Genomic DNA, 22,298 nt, shown 5'->3' with positions numbered 1-22,298 from the left:
CCCCTCCTTCAGGCCTCAGCTTAAATGATACTTCCTCAGCTAGGTCTTCCCTGACTATGCTATTTAAAATAATACCCTATTATTTTCTATCATAATACTCTTGTTTCTTTCACAGCATTTTCCACTTATTATAATTTTTGTTTACTTATTTCTTCCCATATAAAGTTTAAGCTTCCTAAGGACAGGAGAAAAAAAAAAAAACAACAACATAAGGACAGGAGACTATATCTAACTTATTCCCAGCATTTAGCACAAAGCCTGATAGGTTGTGGGTGTTAAGCATCCATTGAATGTATAAATCAAGTCAGCCTCAGTGTTACAAAGGTTAATAGTATAAAATCCATCACCAAACTACATACTATGTTTTAAGACCGTGAGGCGTGAACATAGGTTTCAGACTACCAATAAAGGGTAAATGGAGTAGAAGGGGATTAAAACCAAACTAAACTTTGATCTTCGCAAAGAGGAATTTGTTTATTCATTCACATTTTGTTTATTATTCACATTTGTTTATTTAGCATTTGCTGAGCATCTAATATGTATTAGTGTTGAATAATAATACAACATATGAACAGAAAGTTGGCAATTGTATTAAAACACAAAGTAGTACAACTGAGTATTTTGTCTGGGCCAGAGCAGAAAGTAGAGTTAACTGATGTGTGGTTGGTAACATCCCCCCTAGAGGTTTTCCAGGCTTTAAGAATACTTCAGCCTTTGAATGTTCCTCAAAGTGCCAGGAATTTTGAGACAAGCAAACAAGGAATCATACACATCACTTGAATTGCTTGAGGCCCTAGTGCTCTCTGAGAAAAGACTTAATCGATCTGGCCATATTCAGTCTGTCTAATGAACCAGAGTGGAGAGAGGTCCTCAAAGGAGGCTGCATTGGTGGGAAAGATGATGGATCAGTGGAAAGAAAACCAACGTCGGTCCCCTCTAGGTGAACTGGGCTTCTTTCTTTATACTCCAAATTCTATCTCTGGAACATGCTTTATATTCTAACCCTCTTCCAGCACCAAAATATGGATCCTGCACCCCAGCCTTGCTCATTGTTTATAGATACTCTCCCTACTCCATGCCAAGAGACTGCCTGGACTGACTGACTTTCTTTCTTTTTAAATTTACATATGTGAAATTTCAAAGTGAGGTGTAAAAACCGTATGTATTTTTTTCTAATGGCCTAAAATCTATTTTAAAGTTCTTAAATCCCTTATCTATGGGGTCAAGAGAGTGGAGGATAGAGAATTTGTGTGGAACTATTTCTGGCTATGAGTCTGCACCCTTCTTGGAGAATATTTAGCTGCTCAGGCCAGGTGATTTGGGAGAGGGAACTTCCAGGGGCGTTTGAGGTGCCAAATTCGTCCCCATTGCTGTTGGAGAACACAGTGACTGGATCTACCTCCTACCCGGGAAATCTAGCAACAAGAGACAAGCCTGATAACTGCTTTGGTGGCAGACCCAGGAGAGTGCTGCTATATTGCTGCTCTCCCAGAATTTGTCAGGGAATGTTTTGTTTGTTTATTTTAGGGGAGGCAGCAGGAGAGAAAGAGAGGATCTTAAGCAGACTCCACTCCCAGCATGAAGCCGACTCCAGGCTCCATCTCACAACCCTGAGATCATGACCTGAGCTGAAATCAAGAGTTGGACACTTAACCATCCAAGCCACCCAGGCACCCCATGAAATGTTTTCTGAAGGCCAGATGTGGGCTAAGTGAGAGAAAGCTTGCATAGGCCCATCCTGGGTCCTGTTCAGTAGGGCCTCCTGGAGGGGAAAAGAGACCCCAGAAATAAGAAGACAAATGACTACTGGCAACAGAGATACCTTTGTTAAGGGAAATTCAGGACAGAGGCCCAGCAGGGAACCCCTGAAGAGCCTGTAAAAGCACCCCATGAAGGTTTGATGATGGATAGGAACAGCTATAAACATTGGCCAGACCCAAAAAGCATAAAGGCAGATGCATTATTAGTTCAAAGAAGACTTTTCCCACTCCTTTCCCCGTCTTCCTCTCCATGTCAACACCTCACCTCAAGTGGCTGAAGCAAGATGAGGATGACAGAGAGGAAGAAATTGAGGCAATGTCCCAACTATTCCACTCTTTCTCATTACTAGTTACCCACCTGGGGCAGAGCTAGAGGCGTAAAAAGAATATAGTATTTTGCAGTAGATTATGAACAACTTGCTGCTGTCCATCTGAGTCCATTCGTTCCTCATTAATAAATATTGATTGAGCACCTAACTTTGTGCCAAATTCTGAGCTAGACACTGGAAGGGACCCAAAGAACAATCAAACATGGACCCTGCCTAGAGCTTCAGTTCACAGATCCACATGGGAAGGAGGAGAATACACACATGTCTCTTACATACAGTGTAGTAAATTTTATAAAGGAGTGGTTGGCTCTATAGTGATGTTATAACCTGATTGTAAAAGGTAAATCTGCTGAGCAGAGAAAGGCAGGAAGGACATTCCAAACAGTGCACACAGCATAGTGGTTACAAGAGCATAGGATGTTTGCAGAATGTGGAGGATTTCCTCTGGGCATTCCTCTTGCTGATTCTGCCACTTGGTTGGATTGTATAAATTTTCTTAGATTGGATAATTAGATAATAATACAGAGCCTTTCACCTGCTGGATATTTTCTCCCTGGTCTTGACCCTGCCTCAGGAGGCAGGTCTCATTCTAGTCCTAGCCCCTTCTTACTGACAAAGTCTAGCTCTAAGTAACTAACTCACCCAAGCTTGACATTTCTTTCTTTACAAAAAAATTTTTTTTATTCATTTCATGAGAGACAGAGACACAGAGAGAAGCACACTCCATGCAGGGAGCCCAATATGGGACTCAATCCTGGGTCTCCAGGTTCAGGCCCTGGACTGAAGGCAGCACTAAACCACTGAGCCACCCGGGCTGCCCAAGCTTGACATTTCTTAAAGTAGGTGGCATCTTTTCACTACCCTTCAGGAATTGGGCAATAAAGGATGTTTGGTGACAGCTCCCACAGAGGTCCTCTCTTTCTTTCTTTTGTTTTAATATTTTATTTATTTATTCACAAGAGACACAGAGAGAGAGATAGAGGCAGAGACACAGGCAGAGGGAGAAGCAGGCTCCATGCAGGGAGCCCAACATGGGACTCGATCCCGGGTCTCCAGGATCATGCCCTGGACCGAAGGCAGCACTAAACCTCTGAGCCACCAGGGCTGCCCAGGTCCTCTCTTTCTTAAAAAAAAAAAAAAAGAGTCCTTAATTATATTTTAACCTGAGACTTTATCTGCTGTTTCATGTGTCACAGCAACTAAGCTCTAAGATTCCAGACAGGAATCAAGTGGAAGAACATAGCGCAAAATGCATTGAAATTGAAGGCAGATGCACTCACCTGAGTTTGAACTTCTGGCTCTGCCTCGTGTCCTGGAGCAACCAATCTCCACTCCCTGAGCCTCAAATATCTCAGCTACAAAATGGGGATAATATTACTTATCTATTAGAATTTTATGTGCAAAGTAGGAGATGAAATTAGATGGAGGGAGGAGTAGAAGTCTAGCAAGAATCTGAGCTTTCTGAGTTCAAGAGTGACAATAAGGTTCCTAGGTCCCAAATATTAACAATGGTTACCGCCAGGGAGAGACACTGGGGAGAAGTGCAAGGGGACTTTCTCTTTTAGTTAAAAAGCTTTGCTAATGTTTTTGTTTCGTTTCGTTTTGTTTTTACGATGAGCATGACTTAATTTGTAATTGGAATATATTCAGTATGGGTATCATACTTCAGTAAAACGTTTTTAAAAATACCTCATATTGCATAGAAAATTATCCATGAGACTGATAAGAGTGGTTGCTTTCCAGGAAAGACTAGAAGAAATGGGTCTTTCTGTGTATTCTTTTGTGCTGTTTGAATTTTTTTCATCATAAATTTGTATTATTTATTTAATATGTATAGTTTTTAAAAGGGTTTTTTTTTTTTTTAGATTTTATTTATTTATTTGAGAGAGAGAGCATGAGTGGGGAGAGAGACAGAGGAACAGAGGCAGAAAGGCAGAGAGAAGAAAACTCCCCACTGGGCAGGGAGCCGGACCCCAGGGCTCTATTCCAGGACCCTGGGATCATGACCTGAGCTGAAGGCAGACGCTTAACCAACTGAGCCACCCATGTGCCCCTAAATTACTTTTAAAACAAAAACATTAAAAAAAATTTAAATAAAGAATAAAAGTGAAAAACATATGGTTACTCTGTTCATACCTCATGCCTGCAACAGACAGAAACACACGGACACCTGCACAGTTTCCAGATTATAGCCACTGGGATGGATTGACCTAGGACAGAAAGCCCTCTCCCTGACAAGGTGCAGTTCCCGAGGAGCTCAGCTGGGGGAGCCATGGAGAGCTCACTAGGAGAGAGCCTTTAGGATTGACCGTTCCTGGGAAATTTAAACAACACAAGCCAGAAGAATGTTTGGGGGGAAGGATTAGGTGGCTCTGATCTTGCGGAGTTGTCTGGGCTCCCTTGATGGGAAAGGCCCAGGACCCACAGATCAGAAGAAACAGAAGGAGAATCAGGGACTCTGGGCCTTCCTCCCTGCCAACTCCTAACATGTAGGGTGATAGCAGGAAAGATCAACCTTCCTTCTTGTAGGAAGAGCACTAGATTCTGAGTCATGTGTCTGGATTGAGTCTTGCCTCTGTCATTTCTAACTATGTGATGTTGTGTCAGTCGTTTCATTTTTCTGAAACTCAATTTCCTCGTTTGTGAACAAGGGTAGCATATTAACAACTGAACCCTTTTCTTTTTTAACTATAATTTATGGAGCACCTATTGTATGCTGGTCATACAATGAAACATATGTAAATACAATTTACAGATGTAAATACAATTTAGTTCTTAAAAGAAGATATTTTTATCCTAATTTTATAGGTAAAGAAATAGGTTCAGCAGTGACTTTTTAAGGGTAATCTCTGTGCCCAGTTTGGGGCTCAAACTCACAACCCTGAGATCAAGAGTTGTATACTCTACCTACTGAGCCACCCAAGTGCCCTTGGAAGTGACTTTTAAAAAATATATAGATAGGTAACATTATGTACTGCTTACTATGCATGAGACAGTGTTCTAAGAACTTACAACAACAATTGATAACAATTCCATGAGGTAGGCATATTCTTTTTCTTCTCACTTTATATAGGAGGAAACTGAGGCACAGAGAGATTAAATTAGCCTAAGATTACACAGCTGGTGAATTTGGGAATCAGGAATTAAAGGTAGGTAGCCCAGCTCTTTTTTTTTTTTTTTTTTTAAGATTTTTTTTTTTATTGGTGTTCAATTTACTAACATACAGAATAACACCCAGTGCCCGTCACCCATTCACTCCCACCCCCCGCCCTCCTCCCCTTCTACCACCCCTAGTTTGTTTCCCAGAGTTAGCAGTCTTTATGTTCTGTCTCCCTTTCTGATATTTCCCACACATTTCTTCTCCCTTCCCTTATTTTCCCTTTCACTATTATTTATATTCCCCAAATGAATGAGAACATATAATGTTTGTCCTTCTCCGACTGACTTACTTCACTCAGCATAATACCCTCCAGTTCCATCCACGTTGAAGCAAATGGTGGGTATTTGTCATTTCTAATAGCTGAGTAATATTCCATTGTATACATAAACCACATCTTCTTTATCCATTCATCTTTCGTTGGACACCGAGGCTCCTTCCACAGTTTGGCTATCGTGGCCATTGCTGCTAGAAACATCGGGGTGCAGGTGTCCCGGCGTTTCATTGCATTTGTATCTTTGGGGTAAATCCCCAACAGTGCAATTGCTGGGTCGTAGGGCAGGTATATTTTTAACTGTTTGAGGAACCTCCACACAGTTTTCCAGAGTGGCTGCACCAGTTCACATTCCCACCAACAGTGTAAGAGGGTTCCCTTTTCTCCACATCCTCTCCAACATTTGTTGTTTCCTGCCTTGTTAATTTTTCCCATTCTCACTGGTGTGAGGTGGTATCTCATTGTGGTTTTGATTTGTATTTCCCTGATGGCAAGTGATGCAGAGCATTTTCTCATGTGCATGTTGGCCATGTCTATGTCTTCTTCTGTGAGATTTCTGTTCATGTCTTTTGCCCATTTCATGATTGGATTGTTTGTTTCTTTGGTGTTGAGTTTAATAAGTTCTTTATAGATCTTGGAAACTAGCCCTTTATCTGATATGTCATTTGCAAATATCTTCTCCCATTCTGTAGGTTGTCTTTGAGTTTTGTTGACTGTATCCTTTGCTGTGCAAAAGCTTCTTATCTTGATGAAGTCCCAATAGTTCATTTTTGCTTTTGTTTCTTTTGCCTTCGTGGATGTATCTTGCAAGAAGTTACTATGGCCGAGTTCAAAAAGGGTGTTGCCTGTGTTCTTCTCTAGGATTTTGATGGAATCTTGTCTCACATTTAGATCTTTCATCCATTTTGAGTTTATCTTTGTGTATGGTGAAAGAGAGTGGTCTAGTTTCATTCTTCTGCATGTGGATGTCCAATTTTCCCAGCACCATCTATTGAAGAGACTGTCTTTCTTCCAATGGATAGTCTTTCCTCCTTTATCGAATATTAGTTGCCCATAAAGTTCAGGGTCCACTTCTGGATTCTCCATTCTGTTCCACTGATCTATGTGTCTGTTTTTGTGCCAGTACCACACTGTCTTGATGACCACAGCTTTGTAGTAAAACCTGAAATCTGGCATTGTGATGCCCCCAGATATGGTTTTCTTTTTTAAAATTCCCCTGGCTATTCGGGGTCTTTTCTGATTCCACACAAATCTTAAAATAATTTGTTCTAACTCTCTGAAGAAAGTCCATGGTATTTTGATAGGGATTGCATTAAACGTGTATATTGCCCTGGGTAACATTGACATTTTCACAATATTAATTCTGCCAATCCATGAGCATGGAATATTTTTCCATCTCTTTGTGTCTTCCTCAATTTCTTTCAGAAGTGTTCTATAGTTTTGAGGGTATAGATCCTTTACATCTTTGGTGAGGTTTATTCCTAGGTATCTTATGCTTTTGGGTGCAATTGTAAATGGGATTGACTCCTTAATTTCTCTTTCTTCAGTCTCCTTGTTAGTGTATAGAAATGCCACTGACTTCTGGGCATTGATTTTGTATCCTGCCACGCTACCGAATTGCTGTATGAGTTCTAGCAATCTTGGGGTGGAGACTTTTGGGTTTTCTATGTAGAGTATCATGTCATCGGCGAAGAGGGAGAGTTTGACTTCTTCTTTGCCAATTTGAATGCCTTTAATGTCTTTTTGTTGTCTGATTGCTGAGGCTAGGACTTCCAGTACTATGTTGAATAGCAGTGGTGAGAGTGGACATCCCTGTCTTGTTCCTGATCTTAGGGGAAAGGCTCCTAGTGCTTCCCCATTGAGAATGATATTTGCTGTGGGCTTTTCATAGATGGCTTTTAAGATGTCGAGGAATGTTCCCTCTATCCCTACACTCTGAAGAGTTTTGATCAGGAATGGATGCTGTATTTTGTCAAATGCTTTCTCTGCATCCAATGAGAGGATCATATGGTTCTTGGTTTTTCTCTTGCTGATATGATGAATCACATTGATTGTTTTACGGGTGTTGAACCAGCCTTGTGTCCCAGGGATAAATCCTACTTGGTCATGGTGAATAATTTTCTTAATGTACTGTTGGATCCTATTGGCCAGTATCTTGTTGAGAATTTTTGCATCCATGTTCATCAGGGATATTGGTCTGTAATTCTCCTTTTTGGCGGGGTCTTTGTCTGGCTTTGGAATTAAGGTGATGCTGGCTTCATAGAACGAATTTGGAAGTACTCCATCTCTTTCTATCTTTCCAAACAGCTTTAGGAGAATAGGTATGATTTCTTCTTTAAACGTTTGATAAAATTCTCCTGGGAAGCCATCTGGCCCTGGACTCTTGTGTCTTGGGAGGTTTTTGATGACTGCTTCAATTTCCTCCCTGGTTATTGGCCTGTTCAGGTTTTCTATTTCTTCCTGTTCCAGTTTTGGTAGTTTGTGGCTTTCCAGGAATGGGTAGCCCAGCTCTTAATCATGTTACAAATCAGACTTTCTTTCTTAGAACTCTCCGTTGGGTTTCCCACCACATCAACCATAAAATCCAACTTCCTTTCTCTGCCTTGCAAGGCCATAGTCAAAGCAGTCCTGGCATGATCTGACCTCATCTCCTCTGACCCCCCTCCTCCCCCTTGCTCACTCTGCTTCAGCCATACCAACTTCTCTTGGTTCATAGATATGCAGAGCACTTTCCTGACTCAAGGCTTTTGCATCTGCTATTCCTTCCGCCTGGAATGATCATCCTCCAGACCTTTGGGTGGCTCATTCCCTCACTACCTCCAGATCTCTGCTCAAATTTCACTCCCTCAAAGAGACATTCCTATCTAAAACAAACATTCCTTTGACCCTTCTGAAGTGACCTTTCTGAACTTCTACTTAATTTTTCTTCACCGCATTTAGAATTCTCTGAAGTTATGCATTGGTTTGCTTGTTTTTCCATCTCTTCCACCAGAATTTTGGTTTCAGCAGACTTGGTTGTCTTGTCCACTGCTAGATATTGAGTGCTTAGGTGCAGAGCCTGTCAACACGGTAGGCACCCAATATATAGTTGCTGAATAATTAAGTACATAAATGAATGAATATCCACAGTCACCCAATTGGTTAGAGGCACAGGCAGGACACAAGCTGAGTTGTCTGATCCTGGAGGCTAGACTCTCAGCCACTGTCCTGTGTGCTGGACTGGCTCTGAGAGATCCCAGGAGGCTCAGATAGCATCATGAATGTGAAACCACTTTGAAAATTGCTAAGTGCCTGAAAAAAAGCAAAGGATGATTATTATTATTACTCAATTCACTATTTGCTCATCTGTGAAATGGGGATAATAATACTCTGGCCCACCAACTTTAAGAGGATATTTTGTGGAGTACCAAAGAGATAATGGATGGGGAAACACATAAAACTTAAAGGTTCTTCATGGCAAAAGGTACTATAAGGATTATTTCCATGCCGGTGGCTTCCAAGGCTTCTATCCTCTACCTCAAGTTTGACATTAATATTGCTGACAGGAGTGGGGGAAGTTGGGGGACCTGGGAGGCCTAGGGACTGAGCGTCCCAGTAATTAAATAGGTTGGGACTGAAGCGTTGCCAGCGGCAGCATCTGGTTGCAATTACCAGAAGGGACTGAAGTGATTAGTCACCTTTATAGTGAGAGCCAGGTCCGTCCCCTGGGCTCTTCCCTGGAGAGGGCCTTCTCAGCTAGCTCAGAGTCCCCTTTCCCTGCTCCCATCCCATTTCTGGAGTTCCCTGATCCCCCAAAAATAGCCTCTGTGCCCCTACTCTGAGACTCCTCTGTGTCCCCGAAGTCCCAGTCCTTTGGATGAGACCTTGACTGAAAGCCAAGAATACCAGAATCAGGGACGCCTGGGTGGCTCAGCGGTTGAGCACATCTGCCTTCAGCTCAGGGCATGATCCTGGAATTTGGGATCAAGTCCCATATTGGGCTCCCTGCATGGAGCCTGCTTCTCCCTCTGCTGATGTCTCTGCCTCTCTCTGTGTCTCTCATGAATAGATAAATAAAATAAAAATCTTTTTTAAAATAATAAAATAAAATATCTAAATTCTCTCTCTCTCTAAAAAAAAAAAAAGGAATACCAGCATCACCTCCACCACCCTTTTACTTCTTGTATTTCTAAAGGCCAAGTTAGAATTCTTAGGCATAAAATGTGTCAAAGCAGGAATTAAGCTTAAAAAGTGACCTTTCTGAACTTCTGTTTCTTCATCTGCAAAATGGGGATATCAGGAGCACTTTCATCATATGATTATTGTGAAGATCAATAGGGTAAAAATACAGTGGACTGCGAAAACTGGAGTTTAGTTTATTTGACTACCTGCTCAATAAATAGTAGCTATTATGAATATTTGTCAGGTGAGAGGTTACTCACCTTTTATGATTCAGTTAATTGAATCCCTACAAACACCCTATGATGTAAGTACTTCTTGTGATCCTTGTTCCAAGTTTCAGAGAGGTGTAGAGGCTTCCAAAAATCACACAATGCACTAAAGCATCTAGCAGAACCAGGATTCCAAACCAGTCTGCTCGTCTCCAGGGGTCTTCACTCTTTATCAAACCACGTGCAGGGACATCTTCGTTGTTTGATTCATTCATCCCTTCATTTGCTCACTAAATCAAGCTTACAAAGTGCCAGATAAGTGCCGAGACAGAATCCTTCCCTGTAGGGAACTCAGAGTCCAGCAGGGAAGTCATGTTACGTCTATAAGTAACTATATCTTGAAGTTGAAAATTATGGCTTTTGTATATAAGTGTCTCTTAGAGGTTTACTCATCCATATCTCTACACACATTGAGAATCTGCTAGATGCTGGACCCTGTGCCCAGTGCTGGGAATAAGTGAAAGATGAATATGTACCGATTAGTCATAATCTGATAGAGGATATAGAAATCTAAATCAATTATCACAGTCATAGCGATTAAATTATGATTTTAAAAAATGGGAAAAAGTACATACACAGAGTAGAAGAAATGAACTGTATTTGAGAAAGGGGACAGAGGCAGAACTTGGTAAACTCTAAGCTGCCCAAGTGGGAAGGAGCACAGAAAATGTGTGATGTCGGGAATCCCTGGGTGGCGCAGCGGTTTGGCGCCTGCCTTTGGCCCGGGGCGCAATCCTGGAGACCCGGGATCGAATCCCACATCGGGCTCCCGGTGCATGGAGCCTGCTTCTACCTCTGCCTGTGTCTCTGCCTCTCTCTCTCTCTGTGTGTGACTATCATGAATAAATAAAAATTAAAAAAAAAAAAAAAAAAAAAGAAAATGTGTGATGTCAATTTAGGAGTGTATATTTTGGGCAGCCCGGGGGTGGCTCAGCGGTTTAGCGCCGCCTTCAGCTTGGGGGGGGGGGGGTGTGATCCTGGAGTCCCTGGATCAAGTCCCACATCAGGCTCCCTGCATGGAGCCTGCTTCTCCCTTTGCCTCTCTCTCTGTCTCTGTCTCTGTCTCTCATGAATAAATAAATAAAATCTTAAAAAAAAAAGTGCATGTTTTCTAGTGGATGAGAGAAGGCTTCGTGGAGGAGAGGGCACATGAGCTGGTGCTTTTTCTTTTAAGATTTTATTTATTTATTTGACACACAGAAAGAGTACAAACAGAGGAGCAGCAAGGAGAGGGAGTGGGAGAAGCAGATCCCCTGCTGAGCACGGAGGCCTATGTGGGGCTCCATCCCAGGACCCCGGGATCATGACCTGAGCCAAAGGCAGAAACTTAACCAACTGAGCCACCCGGGGCCCCTTGAGCTGGCACTTTTCAATAAGTAGGTTTTAGAGAGGGAGAGCTTTAGAACAGAGAGATCTTGGAGGCTTAGAAGCCAATTATGGTAGTAAGTGGTGAGGAAGATCGAGATAGTGAGGGACTGAGAGGAAGGAAGAGTGTCAGAGACAACTGCTTCAGTGTGGACAAGTCAAAGGGAGGCCAAGTGTTGTGAATCTGGGCAACTGGGAGGGATAGTAATGAATTCAGCTCTTCCTTAAAGCTGCCCCAAAGAGTGCCTGATGGTGCCTTGGTCCTTTGAGATGGAGAGATGGAACTCTACGGGGTATTCTGACCCAGGAGCACCACATGAAGTTTGAAATGGCCAAGTTATGCTGCTGTGTTCTGAAGATCAGCAAGGATTTGGGAGCATCACCATGAAAGGGTTGGCCAGTTACCTCGACACCCCAACCTGGTTTCATCTTTCATTCATCAAACCCTTACTGAGCTTCTACTCTGTGCCAAGTAATGCGGGAAACCCATCTGGTGACCTTAAAATGAGAACAGATCTCCATTAGGCAGGCCCAAAGAATCTCAGACTAAGAAGGAAGCTTTCCTGATTGCTATCCCTACACACTGCCTCTTACAGCGTGACAAGTGTTATAGCGACAGATACAAGAAGGGGTAGTTGGCTCTGTCTGGGATCAGGGAAGGCTTCCCAGAGGAGGTGAATTTTCAGCTGAAGCTCTCAGGATGAGGGCTCCTCCAGCTGTGAGAATTGATATTTCAGGTGAAGGGGATAGCTTTCCCTCATGAGTCCGGCTGAAATTCAGACTTCCAGAGCTACCAGAAAAACATCATGTGGGAAATCATTTTCCCAGCCTCCTGCAGGGGCCGCTGCTGCCCCAGGCTGAAGCTGCCACCTCTGGACTCAGCCAGTCCTTTCCCACAAAACTCAGGAGTCTGTCTCTGCTGGGGTGGTAGGGAGGTACACCCTGGACCTGCTTCCATTGAAAGAGTGGGCTTAGGGGTGGCAGTGCCCCCTGAAGCCTGAACAAATCATCTGAGCTCGGTCAATGGGACTTAGGGGGAGGGATGTAGTGGGTACAGATATTTTTCTGTCTCTGGGTCACCACAAGTTTATTAAAATAAAAGCCACCGTGGGTAAATGCTGCCATCTGTGCCGCCACCCCCCAACAACAAATCAGGCCCCAGACTAGACGCAGGGGTTGAAACTGCTTTAAAACACCCCAAGGACTTAACTGAAAACCCACACTCCCCAGGCTTCTGGGGCTTAAGATCTTGAGCTCATTCCTCAGTATCTCTCCTCAGGAAGGTGGGGTGGGCTGGCCCTTGAGGTGGAGGTGAAGACTCCTGAGTCTGCTCCACGGACTGAGAGGGCCCCCTAAGCCTAGAGCCCTGCTGCGAGGCTCTGTGCCAAGAGCCCCCGTGAGCCGTGGCCTCGAAAGGGCAGCGGTGATTTTTTTCACATAAATATATCGCACTTAAATGAGTTTAGACAGCATGACATCAGAGAGTAATTAAATTGGTTTGGGTTGGAATTCCGTTTCCAATTCCTGAGTTCAGGTTTGTAAAAGATTTTTCTGAGCACCTGCAGGCGTGTGTGTGTGTATGTGTGTGTGCGCGTGTGTGAAGTATTTTCACTGGAAAGGATTCAAAACTTAAAAAAAAAAAAAAAAAAAAAAAAACTGGAGCACACAGGCAGCATTACGCCATTCTTCCTTCTTGGAAAAATCCCTCAGCCTTATACAAGCCTCCTTGAAGCCCTCAGTCAGTTGTGCAGGAGAAAGGGGGCGGTCGGCTTTCTCCTTTCAAGAACGAGTTATTTTCAGCTGCTGACTGGAGACGGTGCACGTCTGGATACGAGAGCATTTCCACTATGGGACTGGATACAAACACACACCCGGCAGACTTAAAGAGTCTCAGACTGAGGAGAAAGCCTTTCCTTCTGCCGCTCCCGCTGCTGCCGCTGCTTTTGGGGGTCCACTCCGTTCATGGTTTTTCCTGCCAAACCAGAGGCACCTTCGCTGCTGCCGCCCTTCTCTTTGGTGTCATTCAGCGGCTGGCCAGAGGATGAGACTCCCCAAACTCCTCACTTTTTTGCTTTGGCACCTGGCTTGGCTGGACCTGGAATTCATCTGCACTGTGTTGGGTGCCCCTGACTTGGGCCAGAGACCCCAGGGGGCCAGGCCAGCATTGGCCAAAGCGGAAGCCAAGGAGAGGCCCCCTCTGGCCCGGAGCGTCTTTAGACCAGGGGGTCACAGCTATGGTGGGGGGGCCGCCAATGCCAGGGCCAAGGGGGGCACCGGGCAGACGGGAGGCCTGACACAGCCCAAGAAGGATGAACCTAAAAAGCTGCCCCCCAGACCGGGCAGCCCTGAACCCAAGCCAGGACACCCTACCCAGACCAGGCAGGCGGCACCGCGGACGGTGACCCCCAAAGGACAGCTTCCTGGGGGTAAGGCACCTCCAAAGGCAGGATCTGTCCCCGGCCCCTTCCTGCTGAAGAAGGCCAGGGAGACTGGGCCCCCTCCAGAGCCCAAGGAGCCGTTCCGCCCGCCCCCCATCACGCCCCACGAGTACATGCTCTCGCTGTACAGGACGCTGTCCGATGCTGACAGAAAGGGAGGCAACAGCAGCGTGAAGTTGGAGGCTGGCCTGGCCAACACCATCACCAGCTTTATTGACAAAGGGCAAGGTGAGGGGGTGGGGCGGCAGGGGCGCGGCTCCGAGGGAGGGGCACCTGCATGTGTGGAGGGGCCTTCCAGAGCCCTGATGCCGCTGCACGGCTGCACCGGCGGGAGACAGTGTGTGCATCGGCCCAGGGTGGTATCAGGGACGTACCTCCCACATCCCGGCTCCCAGGCTCCCAGGCTGCCGGCCATTGCAGAGCCAACCCCTGCAAGGTGCAGAAGGGGTAGCCGAAGCCCAGACAGGAGACGGGGCCTGCCAGTTGGCGGCAGATTTGGGGACCACACTTTTAAGTCTCTTACCAGGCCATGCTGTGTTCCTAGTTGGGTTGGCAAGACTTTCCAGGCTCTGGAGGTTTGGAGGTTTTCTAAGATGTCAGAGAAATTAATCTCTAGAGAGCTGTGGTTCTGCAAATTTGCCTTCAGGCTACAGGGGGCAGAGGAGGCAGGATAGGTGAAGACACTAAATGGGGCATCTTGGAATCACGGTGGAGTGCGGGGTGGGTTGCGGGGTGGGGGTGTGGCAGACTTAGGGTCTAATTCACAGTGTGACCTTGAGAGAGTCCCTTTCCCTTTGGGGTCTTGGTTTCCCCATTTGCACAACTATAGGGGGGTTGGATTGGGTAATTTCTGAGAGTCCTTCAAATATGAATGCTTTATGTTCTATCCTAAATGCAGATCATTTTTTTCATCAACCTGGGAGGATATCTGTTCCCCTCTCTTCTCCCTATGCTCACCTAGTGTTACTGTTCTGGCTTTCCCCTCTCTGCTTTGCTGTGTGATCTCAGTAAGTCCCTTGCCCTCTCAGGGCCTCAGTTTCTCTGTAAGTGTGAAGAGGGAGATGGATACTTATTGCTAGGATTGCTTGTAGGTCTTATGCTCTGGTTCTGGGAGTCTTGGGATTTTGGCTGGCAGGGTGGGGGAGGGGTCAGAGATGGGGAGAGGCTCCTCATTAGAGCTAGCCTGTGGGGGAATGACAGGGTGGGAGGAAGCAGAAGGCAGCAGGTCTGGCTGGGTTGGGGGAGGTGGCCTGGCTGCCTGCCCAGCCAGGGAAAGCTGTGACCCCTTGGGGGCTCATAAAATAAGTCCTTGTGCCCCCCAGCTCTAAGGGAGCTTGCAGAGGGGGAGATGGGGAGTTTAAAGGCCTAATTAGTCACCTTCTAGAGCAATGTATGAATGCTTCCCAATGGCAAATTGGTATTTAGGAAGGAGGGCATGCTGATTCGGACACACTACAGAGTTTCTCACACACATACAGCCTTATATTTATGCATACATGCTGAATCACACACACATGTACACACGTGAACACACACCTTCTTACATGTATACACAGAATCATCTTACATATACACACATATACGTACATATCCTTCAAATATTCACACAAGTGCAATCATACACACGTCACTCACTATACTTAACCTTTCATATTCACATGTAAGCCCAATCATACATACACACATGCACACACACGCACAAACTGTCATTCACACACACACTTATACACCCAGCAGGGTAAGCCCTGTACACAACAAACTCATTAGACGAGGAAGCCAGGGAAATTGAATTATAGCTTTACCTTGAACTATCTGTGTTAACTTACACAAGTCACTTCCCCTCTCCATGCCTCACTTGTAAAACGAGAACACCAAGATCTTCCTTGAGGTATAGTGGGAGCAGCTCAGGACTGGGTATAAAAAGTTCTAGACTAGAGTTTCAACTCTGCTTTTTTTCCTAGCTGGGTGATCTTGGGCAAGTCACCAAACTTCTCTGAGCCTCAGGTTGCTCCTCCGGAAAAATAGAGCTAATTATAATACCCACCCCACCTATCTCTCCGAGGAGATATCATATAAGATAACAGATGGGGAGGGATAGCTAGAGGCAGTTTTAAGGCTGATGCATCTCTGACATGCATTGTCATTGACAAAACACCTGGAATTGTTCAAATCACCACACCACATCTACGGATAAACAACTCTACTTGGTCTGCTGTTTAGGAAGCTCCCCTATGTTGAAAAAGGCTCTCAGTGGTTTGGGTCTTGGCCTCTGTCAGAGTAGGGGAGAGGTTAAAGAAAGCTGTCTCCAGAGGGGAGAGAGCTATGGCCCTCCCCTGAGGGGACTGGCTGTCTTGGTGAGGTTGCAGGGAATGACTTCTGGGTGTTTTCTCTAGATGACCGAGGTCCTGTGGTCAGAAAGCAGAGGTACGTGTTTGACATTAGTGCCCTGGAGAAGGATGGGCTGCTAGGGGCCGAGCTGCGGATCTTGCGGAAGAAGCCCTCGGACACGGCCAAGCCAGTGGCCCCCAGCATCGGGCGGGCTGCCCAGCTGAAGCTGTCCAGCTGCCCCAGCGGCCGGCAGCCGGCAGCCCTGCTGGATGTGCGCTCCGTGCCAGGCCTGGACGGATCTGGCTGGGAGGTGTTCGACATCTGGAAGCTCTTCCGAAACTTTAAGAACTCGGCCCAGCTGTGCCTGGAGCTGGAGGCCTGGGAACGGGGCCGGGCCGTGGACCTCCGTGGCCTGGGTTTTGACCGGGCTGCCAGGCAGGTCCACGAGAAGGCCCTGTTCCTGGTATTTGGCCGCACCAAGAAACGGGACCTGTTCTTTAATGAGATTAAGGCCCGATCAGGTCAAGATGATAAGACTGTGTATGAGTACCTGTTCAGCCAGCGGCGAAAAAGGCGGGCCCCACTGGCCACGCGCCAGGGCAAACGGCCCAGCAAGAACCCCAAGGCCCGCTGCAGTCGGAAGGCACTGCATGTCAACTTCAAAGACATGGGTTGGGATGACTGGATCATTGCACCCCTTGAGTACGAGGCCTTCCACTGTGAGGGGCTATGTGAGTTCCCCTTGCGCTCCCACCTGGAGCCCACGAACCACGCAGTCATCCAGACCCTGATGAACTCCATGGACCCTGAGTCCACACCACCAACCTGCTGTGTGCCCACACGACTGAGTCCCATCAGCATCCTCTTCATTGACTCCGCCAACAACGTGGTCTATAAGCAATATGAGGACATGGTTGTGGAGTCTTGTGGCTGCAGGTAGCAGCACTGGCCCTCCATCTTCCTGGGGGGCACATCCCAGGATGCCGGTCACAAGAGCCCTACCCTACACTCCCAGGAGCAAAGAGGTTGGGAAGCAGCAGCCAAAAGCACCTACACAGCCTGTGTGGAAGGAGGGGTTCCAACAGCCTTGCTCTTAATTTCTGAGTGGGACTGGGTTTGAGGTTCCTTTCTATCCACAAGTCCCCTTGTCTGAGGATTTCTGCCCTTCTGCTGCCCTGATCCAGGAAGACAGACTTGAATGGGACTAAGACCCAGGAGACCTTGCTTTCCAAAGAGACTCAGCCCTCAACCTCTCCTTACCTGGGGCTTTTTTGGCTTCTGGACTCTCCGGGGAGGGCTCCTCTTGGAAGAGCCACAGGTGCCACCCTCTCCTTGAATCACCGTTGTGCCTGGCAATTTCCTGCCCCTGGGCAGATGTGATGCTGATTGGGCGGGGGTGGGCAAGAGGGGGTGAGGGCTTGGGCTGGGGTAAGGAGTATGAGGCTGTTAGACTGTTAGATTAAAATGTACATTGATGAGATAAAAAGCAAAACTGTTACTAAAACTGTGGCAAATTTCTTGTTTACTCCAGGAGACCCAGTGACCCCTCAAAGAATGACGGACCCAGGGAAGGGAGGTGGGTTGCCTGCAGGAAAACGGGACAGAGAGTACAGGCTGAGCAGGGCCAACGTTACCTCTAACCCCATTCCCTTCCTTCCAAAGGCCTGTTGGTCTGGAGCTACATCTGCTCTTCTGGGGCCTGGCAACAGACTTAGGTTTTCTTCTTGACATTCCTGAGTCAAACTGTTGCCTCCAAAATGGATCCCTACATGGGAGGGAAATTGGGGATTTCATTTCCTCTAAAATCATTCCCACTTCATCTACCTATCTGTGCCCCACCTCCCTGCCTACTCACAGAGTCAAATGGCCACCATTTAGAGGGCTCTCTACCTTTTAGTGGGGAACCTGGGCTGGCAGGGATCTGCTCCTCTCCTGTTGGGGCATCTTCCTTTTGCCACTGATCAGTGTTCCTTGTGTGATCTTGTCTGTGGCCCTGTTACCCTTCAGCTTGGCACCTTTACCACTCCTCTCCCAGCTCATCCATCACCTCCTAACCATCACCCCGGCTCCAGAAACAGAGTATAAGTCCCTCCTCTTTACATTATATATTATACAAATACGTAACTATATATTAGATAAGTAACTTCCCCACTAACCTTAGACAGACAAATGCCAGACATATCCTGACAATGTTTCCTGCTTGGGGTTTGGCCCAGAGTAAATGCCCACTTCCCTTTATCCACTAGACTCCTTAGCGGGGGCATGAGGCATGAATGCTCGGGAGGGGAACGAAGCCCTCTGGTAGAGAAATGTGGGCACCTAAGTTTTTGTTCTAAGGACTCAGGATGAAGAGAGGGAGGACCAGGAGAAGGCAGTCTAGGCCTCTGCTTCCCACCCAGGGGGCCTCAACATTTTCCCCACCTCTCTCCAGCTGGGTCTCTGATTCCCAGGGCTCCTAGCCAAAGCTGTTTCAACAGTAGGGATTCCTGCCCAGCTATGGGCAGATCTTGTGTCCCTTCCCTCTCGGCCTGAAACCTGGGTTGTCAGAATCTGAAACAAGAACCCAGTGCAGGGGGCAGCCTACCTTTGAGCTGCCTCCCTGGCTTGGAGGCCATTACCTGTCCCTAGGGGCCAGTCTGCACCTGGAGCCTAGCCCTCCCTGGCCAGGCTTCGTTGTGTTTGGCTGGTGGCAGCCCTGCGAGCTCTGGCAGTAAACAAAGGAGCTGCCACAGCAGACAGAGTTCTGGTGTGAGTGAGGAGAGTGAGCCTGGAGGCGGTGCTGGGGAAGCCAACCAGTGGCCTGTGGACACAGGGAGAGCAGTGTAGAAGCAGGGTGGCTGGAAACTCAAAGGTAGAGAGGCAGAGGATGAAGGGGTTACAGGTGGGGCTGGCTTCTACACCCACTGATTTTCTGGGCTATGTGTCCTTACTTTCTTGGAAAGTCTGACAGACTGGAGTGGCACCCTGCCTGAGCCCTGTCAGAGGGCTTCCTGTCATCTCAGCCCCTGTGCTCTTCCTGCTGAAGGCCTGGGCACCAAATTGACTGTTGTGGTCTGGCTTGGTACCTAGGAGCTTTGTCTCCTACCTCAACCTGCCCTAGAACTTGCTTTCACAAAAGAGCCACTCAGACTGTGTGCCCTCCCCCTTTCCTCCCCAGACTATAGGGATCCAATCAGGTCCCTGTGGGAAACAGCTCTTCTATCCTAACCATTCAGATCAGCTGCCTCCTTGGACAACGATCTCTACCAGGCATTCATCTCCAGTCTCAATCAGAATAAGCTGTAGACTTGTACAGGATACTTGAATGCAACAGGGCAGGAAACTTGTATCATTCTTTGAGATTCACAAACAGGCTCCCAGCTGAGGTTCACAAACACGCTCACCGCTCTAAAGTACTCAAAAGGCAGCCCAGTTTCGAATTTCAGATCTGTCATTTAGAGTTACTTGGGCAAGTAACTTAATTCCATGAACCTTGGTTTCCTCATTTGTAGGGGCGGGGCTGGAGGAGGGGGAAGGAGGGGGGAGGTGTAGACTATATGCCTATTTCATAGGGCTAACTGTGAGGATATGAAAGACACTCAACACAATGGCCAGCATAGTGGTGGCACTCAATAAATATTAGTGGTTATCATTATTGTGTCTCCAACAGCCCTGTGAGGCAGGTAGGGTAAGGACTTCTACTCCTAATTTTATAGATGAGGAAGCTGACACCCAAAGAGGTAATGCAGGCCGCCTGCAAGTCATAGTATACTTTTTTTTTTTTTTAAGATTTTTAAAAATTTATTCATGAGAGACATAGAGAGAGGCAGAGACAAGGCAGGGGGAGAAGCAGGCTCCATGTAGGGAGCCGGACATGGGACTTGATGCCGAGTCTCTGGGATCACACCCTGGGCTGAAAGCAGATGCTAAACCACTGAGCCACCCAGGCTGCCCAAGTCTAGTATTCTTTGTACCATTCTTGCTACTCCTCTGGACCTCCAATTCCACTGACTCTGGTCCTGGCAAGTAGTTAAATTACCTTCCTAGGGCTTCCCTTCCTGTTCCTAAGTTTCTCCCTAGGGACACACAATATGTTAGTTTCTGGGGAGAAATAGCTAAGCATACAGGTTAGGCCAGGGAAGATGAGAGGCCCATAGGGGTGGAAAGAGGTGAGATTCCTAGTGCTGTGACATCATCTTTTAGCCCCTTCCACATCCCTATGTCCCAGGACCATATGTAGGAGAATCTGCTTTTCTAAAGTCTGGACACACAACTTGGGGAAACGTCTCAGACTTCACTCTGACTTCACAACTAGTTCTTTTGATCTGTGTCACATGTAAGGAAGCAGAGTAAGGAAGGATTAGTCATACATGCTTGGGAGTCAGGCAGATCTGGATTCCAGTTTTGGTTTTACCACTTTCCAACTGAAACTCTCTAAGCTTTGGTTTCCTTGTCTATGAAAGAGGGATAAGAGTATCAAACTTAATGGACCTGGGATTTTGGAGAGGGGATATTTATTCATTCCATCAACCTTTGATCCATCCATTCATTCATTAATCAATAAATATTTATTGAGGCTTTGGTATGGTCCAGATGCTATGCTGAGTGTTGAGATAATAATAACAATCACAACTGTAAATGTTTATCAAGGGTTTATTATGTGTCAGGTACTGTGCTTAGCACTTTACCTGATTTCTCTTATCTTGCAATGACCGACCACATCCTCAAGTTCCATGCATGAATGAAGGAGAAAATAAAGATCCCAAAGGAAAAAAAAAAAAAAAAAAAAAGATTCCAAAGGATGCTAGGATGATAATATAATAGGCTGAATCAAAAGAGATGAAATAGGATCCCTGGGTGGCGCAGCGGTTTGGCGCCTGACTTTGGCCCAGGGCGCGATCCTGGAGACCCGAGATTGAATCCCACGTCCGGCTCCCGGTGCATGGAGCCTGCTTCTCCCTCTGCCTGTGTCTCTGCCCCTCCCTTTCTCAATCTGTGTGACTATCATAAATAAAAATTAAAAATTAAAAAAAAGAGAGATGAAATAAAATGGAGGGGAGTCCAATTATCCATTAGAATGCATGAAACCCACCATATAAATACGATTTCAGGAATCCCTGGGTGGCTCAGCGGTTCAGCACCTGCCTTCAGCCCAGGGCACCATCCTGGAGTCCCGGGATCGAGTCCCATGTCGGGCTCCCTGCACGGAGCCTGTTTCTCCCTCTGCCTGTGTCTCTGCCTCTCTCCCTCTCTGTGTCTCTCATGAATAAATAAATAAAATATTTTTTAAAATATGATTTCACAACTTCAGATGAGAGAGAGTATTACAGGTAGCTGTGAACTGAATTGAATCAATTGAATATAATGTGGGTGCTTAAATGCAAATATGAAGTATGGACTTCATTAATAGACATGTAGTGTACAAACCCAAGGAAGTTGTGGTTCTGGTCTGTTAGGCAGAACTTGGGAAATGTTGGGATGGACAGAGTAAGGGAGAAGCAAAGTCAAGGGTGAAGCTTCTGGACTTTTTTGCTCAGGCAACTGGGTGGACCATGTGCCATTCAAGAACAACGAAGGAGAACACAGGAGGAACAGATTTTGAGAGGAAGATGATAAGGTCAGATTTGGACACGTCAGGTTTGAAGAACCCTTAAGAGATTAGCTTTAAATAGGAAAAGCAGCAATTCTTTCATGAAATGAAGAGAAGAAAGGACATACACGGAGCACCTGGATGGCTCAGTGGTTGAGCGTTTGTCTTTAGCTCAGGTCATGATCCCAGGGTCCTGGGATTGAGTCCCGCATCAGGCTCTCCACAGGGTACCTGCTTCTCCCTCTGCCTCTGCCTCTCTCTCTGTATCTCTAATGCATAAATAAAACAAAATATTTAATAAAAAATTTAAAAAAAGAAAGGACACACACATACAATAAAAGTAGGTTTGAATGGTGGGAAGTCAAGTCTCATTCTGATGGCTTCTAATTTCTATTTTCTCTGTGAGGTAGGAGATGAGGCCATCTGTCCAGAGACAGTAGGAAGGGGTCAGAGTCAAAATTTGAGGAATGTAGAAAAAGTTCCTGTTATGGGTTTAATTGTGTCCCTCAAAAAGACGTTTAAGCCCTAACCCTCATACTTGTGAATATGACCGTATTTAGCAAAAGTGTCTTCATAGATATAATCAAGTTAAGATGAGGTCATTAGGCTGGGCCCTAATGCAATATGATTGGAGTCCTTACAAAAGAT

At 46.2% G+C, this 22,298-nt stretch overlaps 1 protein-coding gene across 2 annotated transcripts; it reads left to right on the top strand.

The window, feature by feature from the left end:
* The first annotated feature begins 5,117 nt into the window (after positions 1-5,117).
* GDF5 (growth differentiation factor 5) lies at positions 5,118-17,500 on the top strand. 2 transcript variants are annotated; one of them, XR_013365188.1, is made up of 2 exons: positions 5,118-5,238; positions 16,147-16,278. XR_013365188.1 is itself a non-coding variant. In XM_077872893.1 (2 exons), the coding sequence occupies exons 1-2, from the start codon at positions 13,357-13,359 to the stop codon at positions 17,019-17,021; spliced, it is 1,500 nt and encodes a 499-aa protein (XP_077729019.1). In that variant the 5' UTR covers positions 12,973-13,356; the 3' UTR covers positions 17,022-17,500. The 2 variants fall into 2 exon arrangements, 1 of the variants encoding a protein (XP_077729019.1); XM_077872893.1 differs by lacking the exon at positions 5,118-5,238 and adding an exon at positions 12,973-13,981 and having other exon boundaries at positions 16,147-17,500.
* Positions 17,501-22,298: the final 4,798 nt, after the last annotated feature.

The sequence above is a fragment of the Canis aureus genome, chromosome 26 (genome assembly GCF_053574225.1).
Source record: "Canis aureus isolate CA01 chromosome 26, VMU_Caureus_v.1.0, whole genome shotgun sequence".
Lineage (NCBI taxonomy): Eukaryota > Metazoa > Chordata > Mammalia > Carnivora > Canidae > Canis > Canis aureus.
This window is presented reverse-complemented; position numbering and strand designations above follow the sequence as displayed.

What these genes read in the sequence shown, in the direction of transcription:
- GDF5 (XM_077872893.1), top strand. Translation starts at nt 13,357, where the DNA reads ATGAGACTCCCCAAACTCCTCACTTTTTTGCTTTGGCACCTGGCTTGG. An exon ending in CTTTATTGACAAAGGGCAAG is followed by an intron (nt 13,982 to 16,146) that starts GTGAGGGGGTGG and finishes TGTTTTCTCTAG; the next exon opens with ATGACCGAGGTCCTGTGGTC.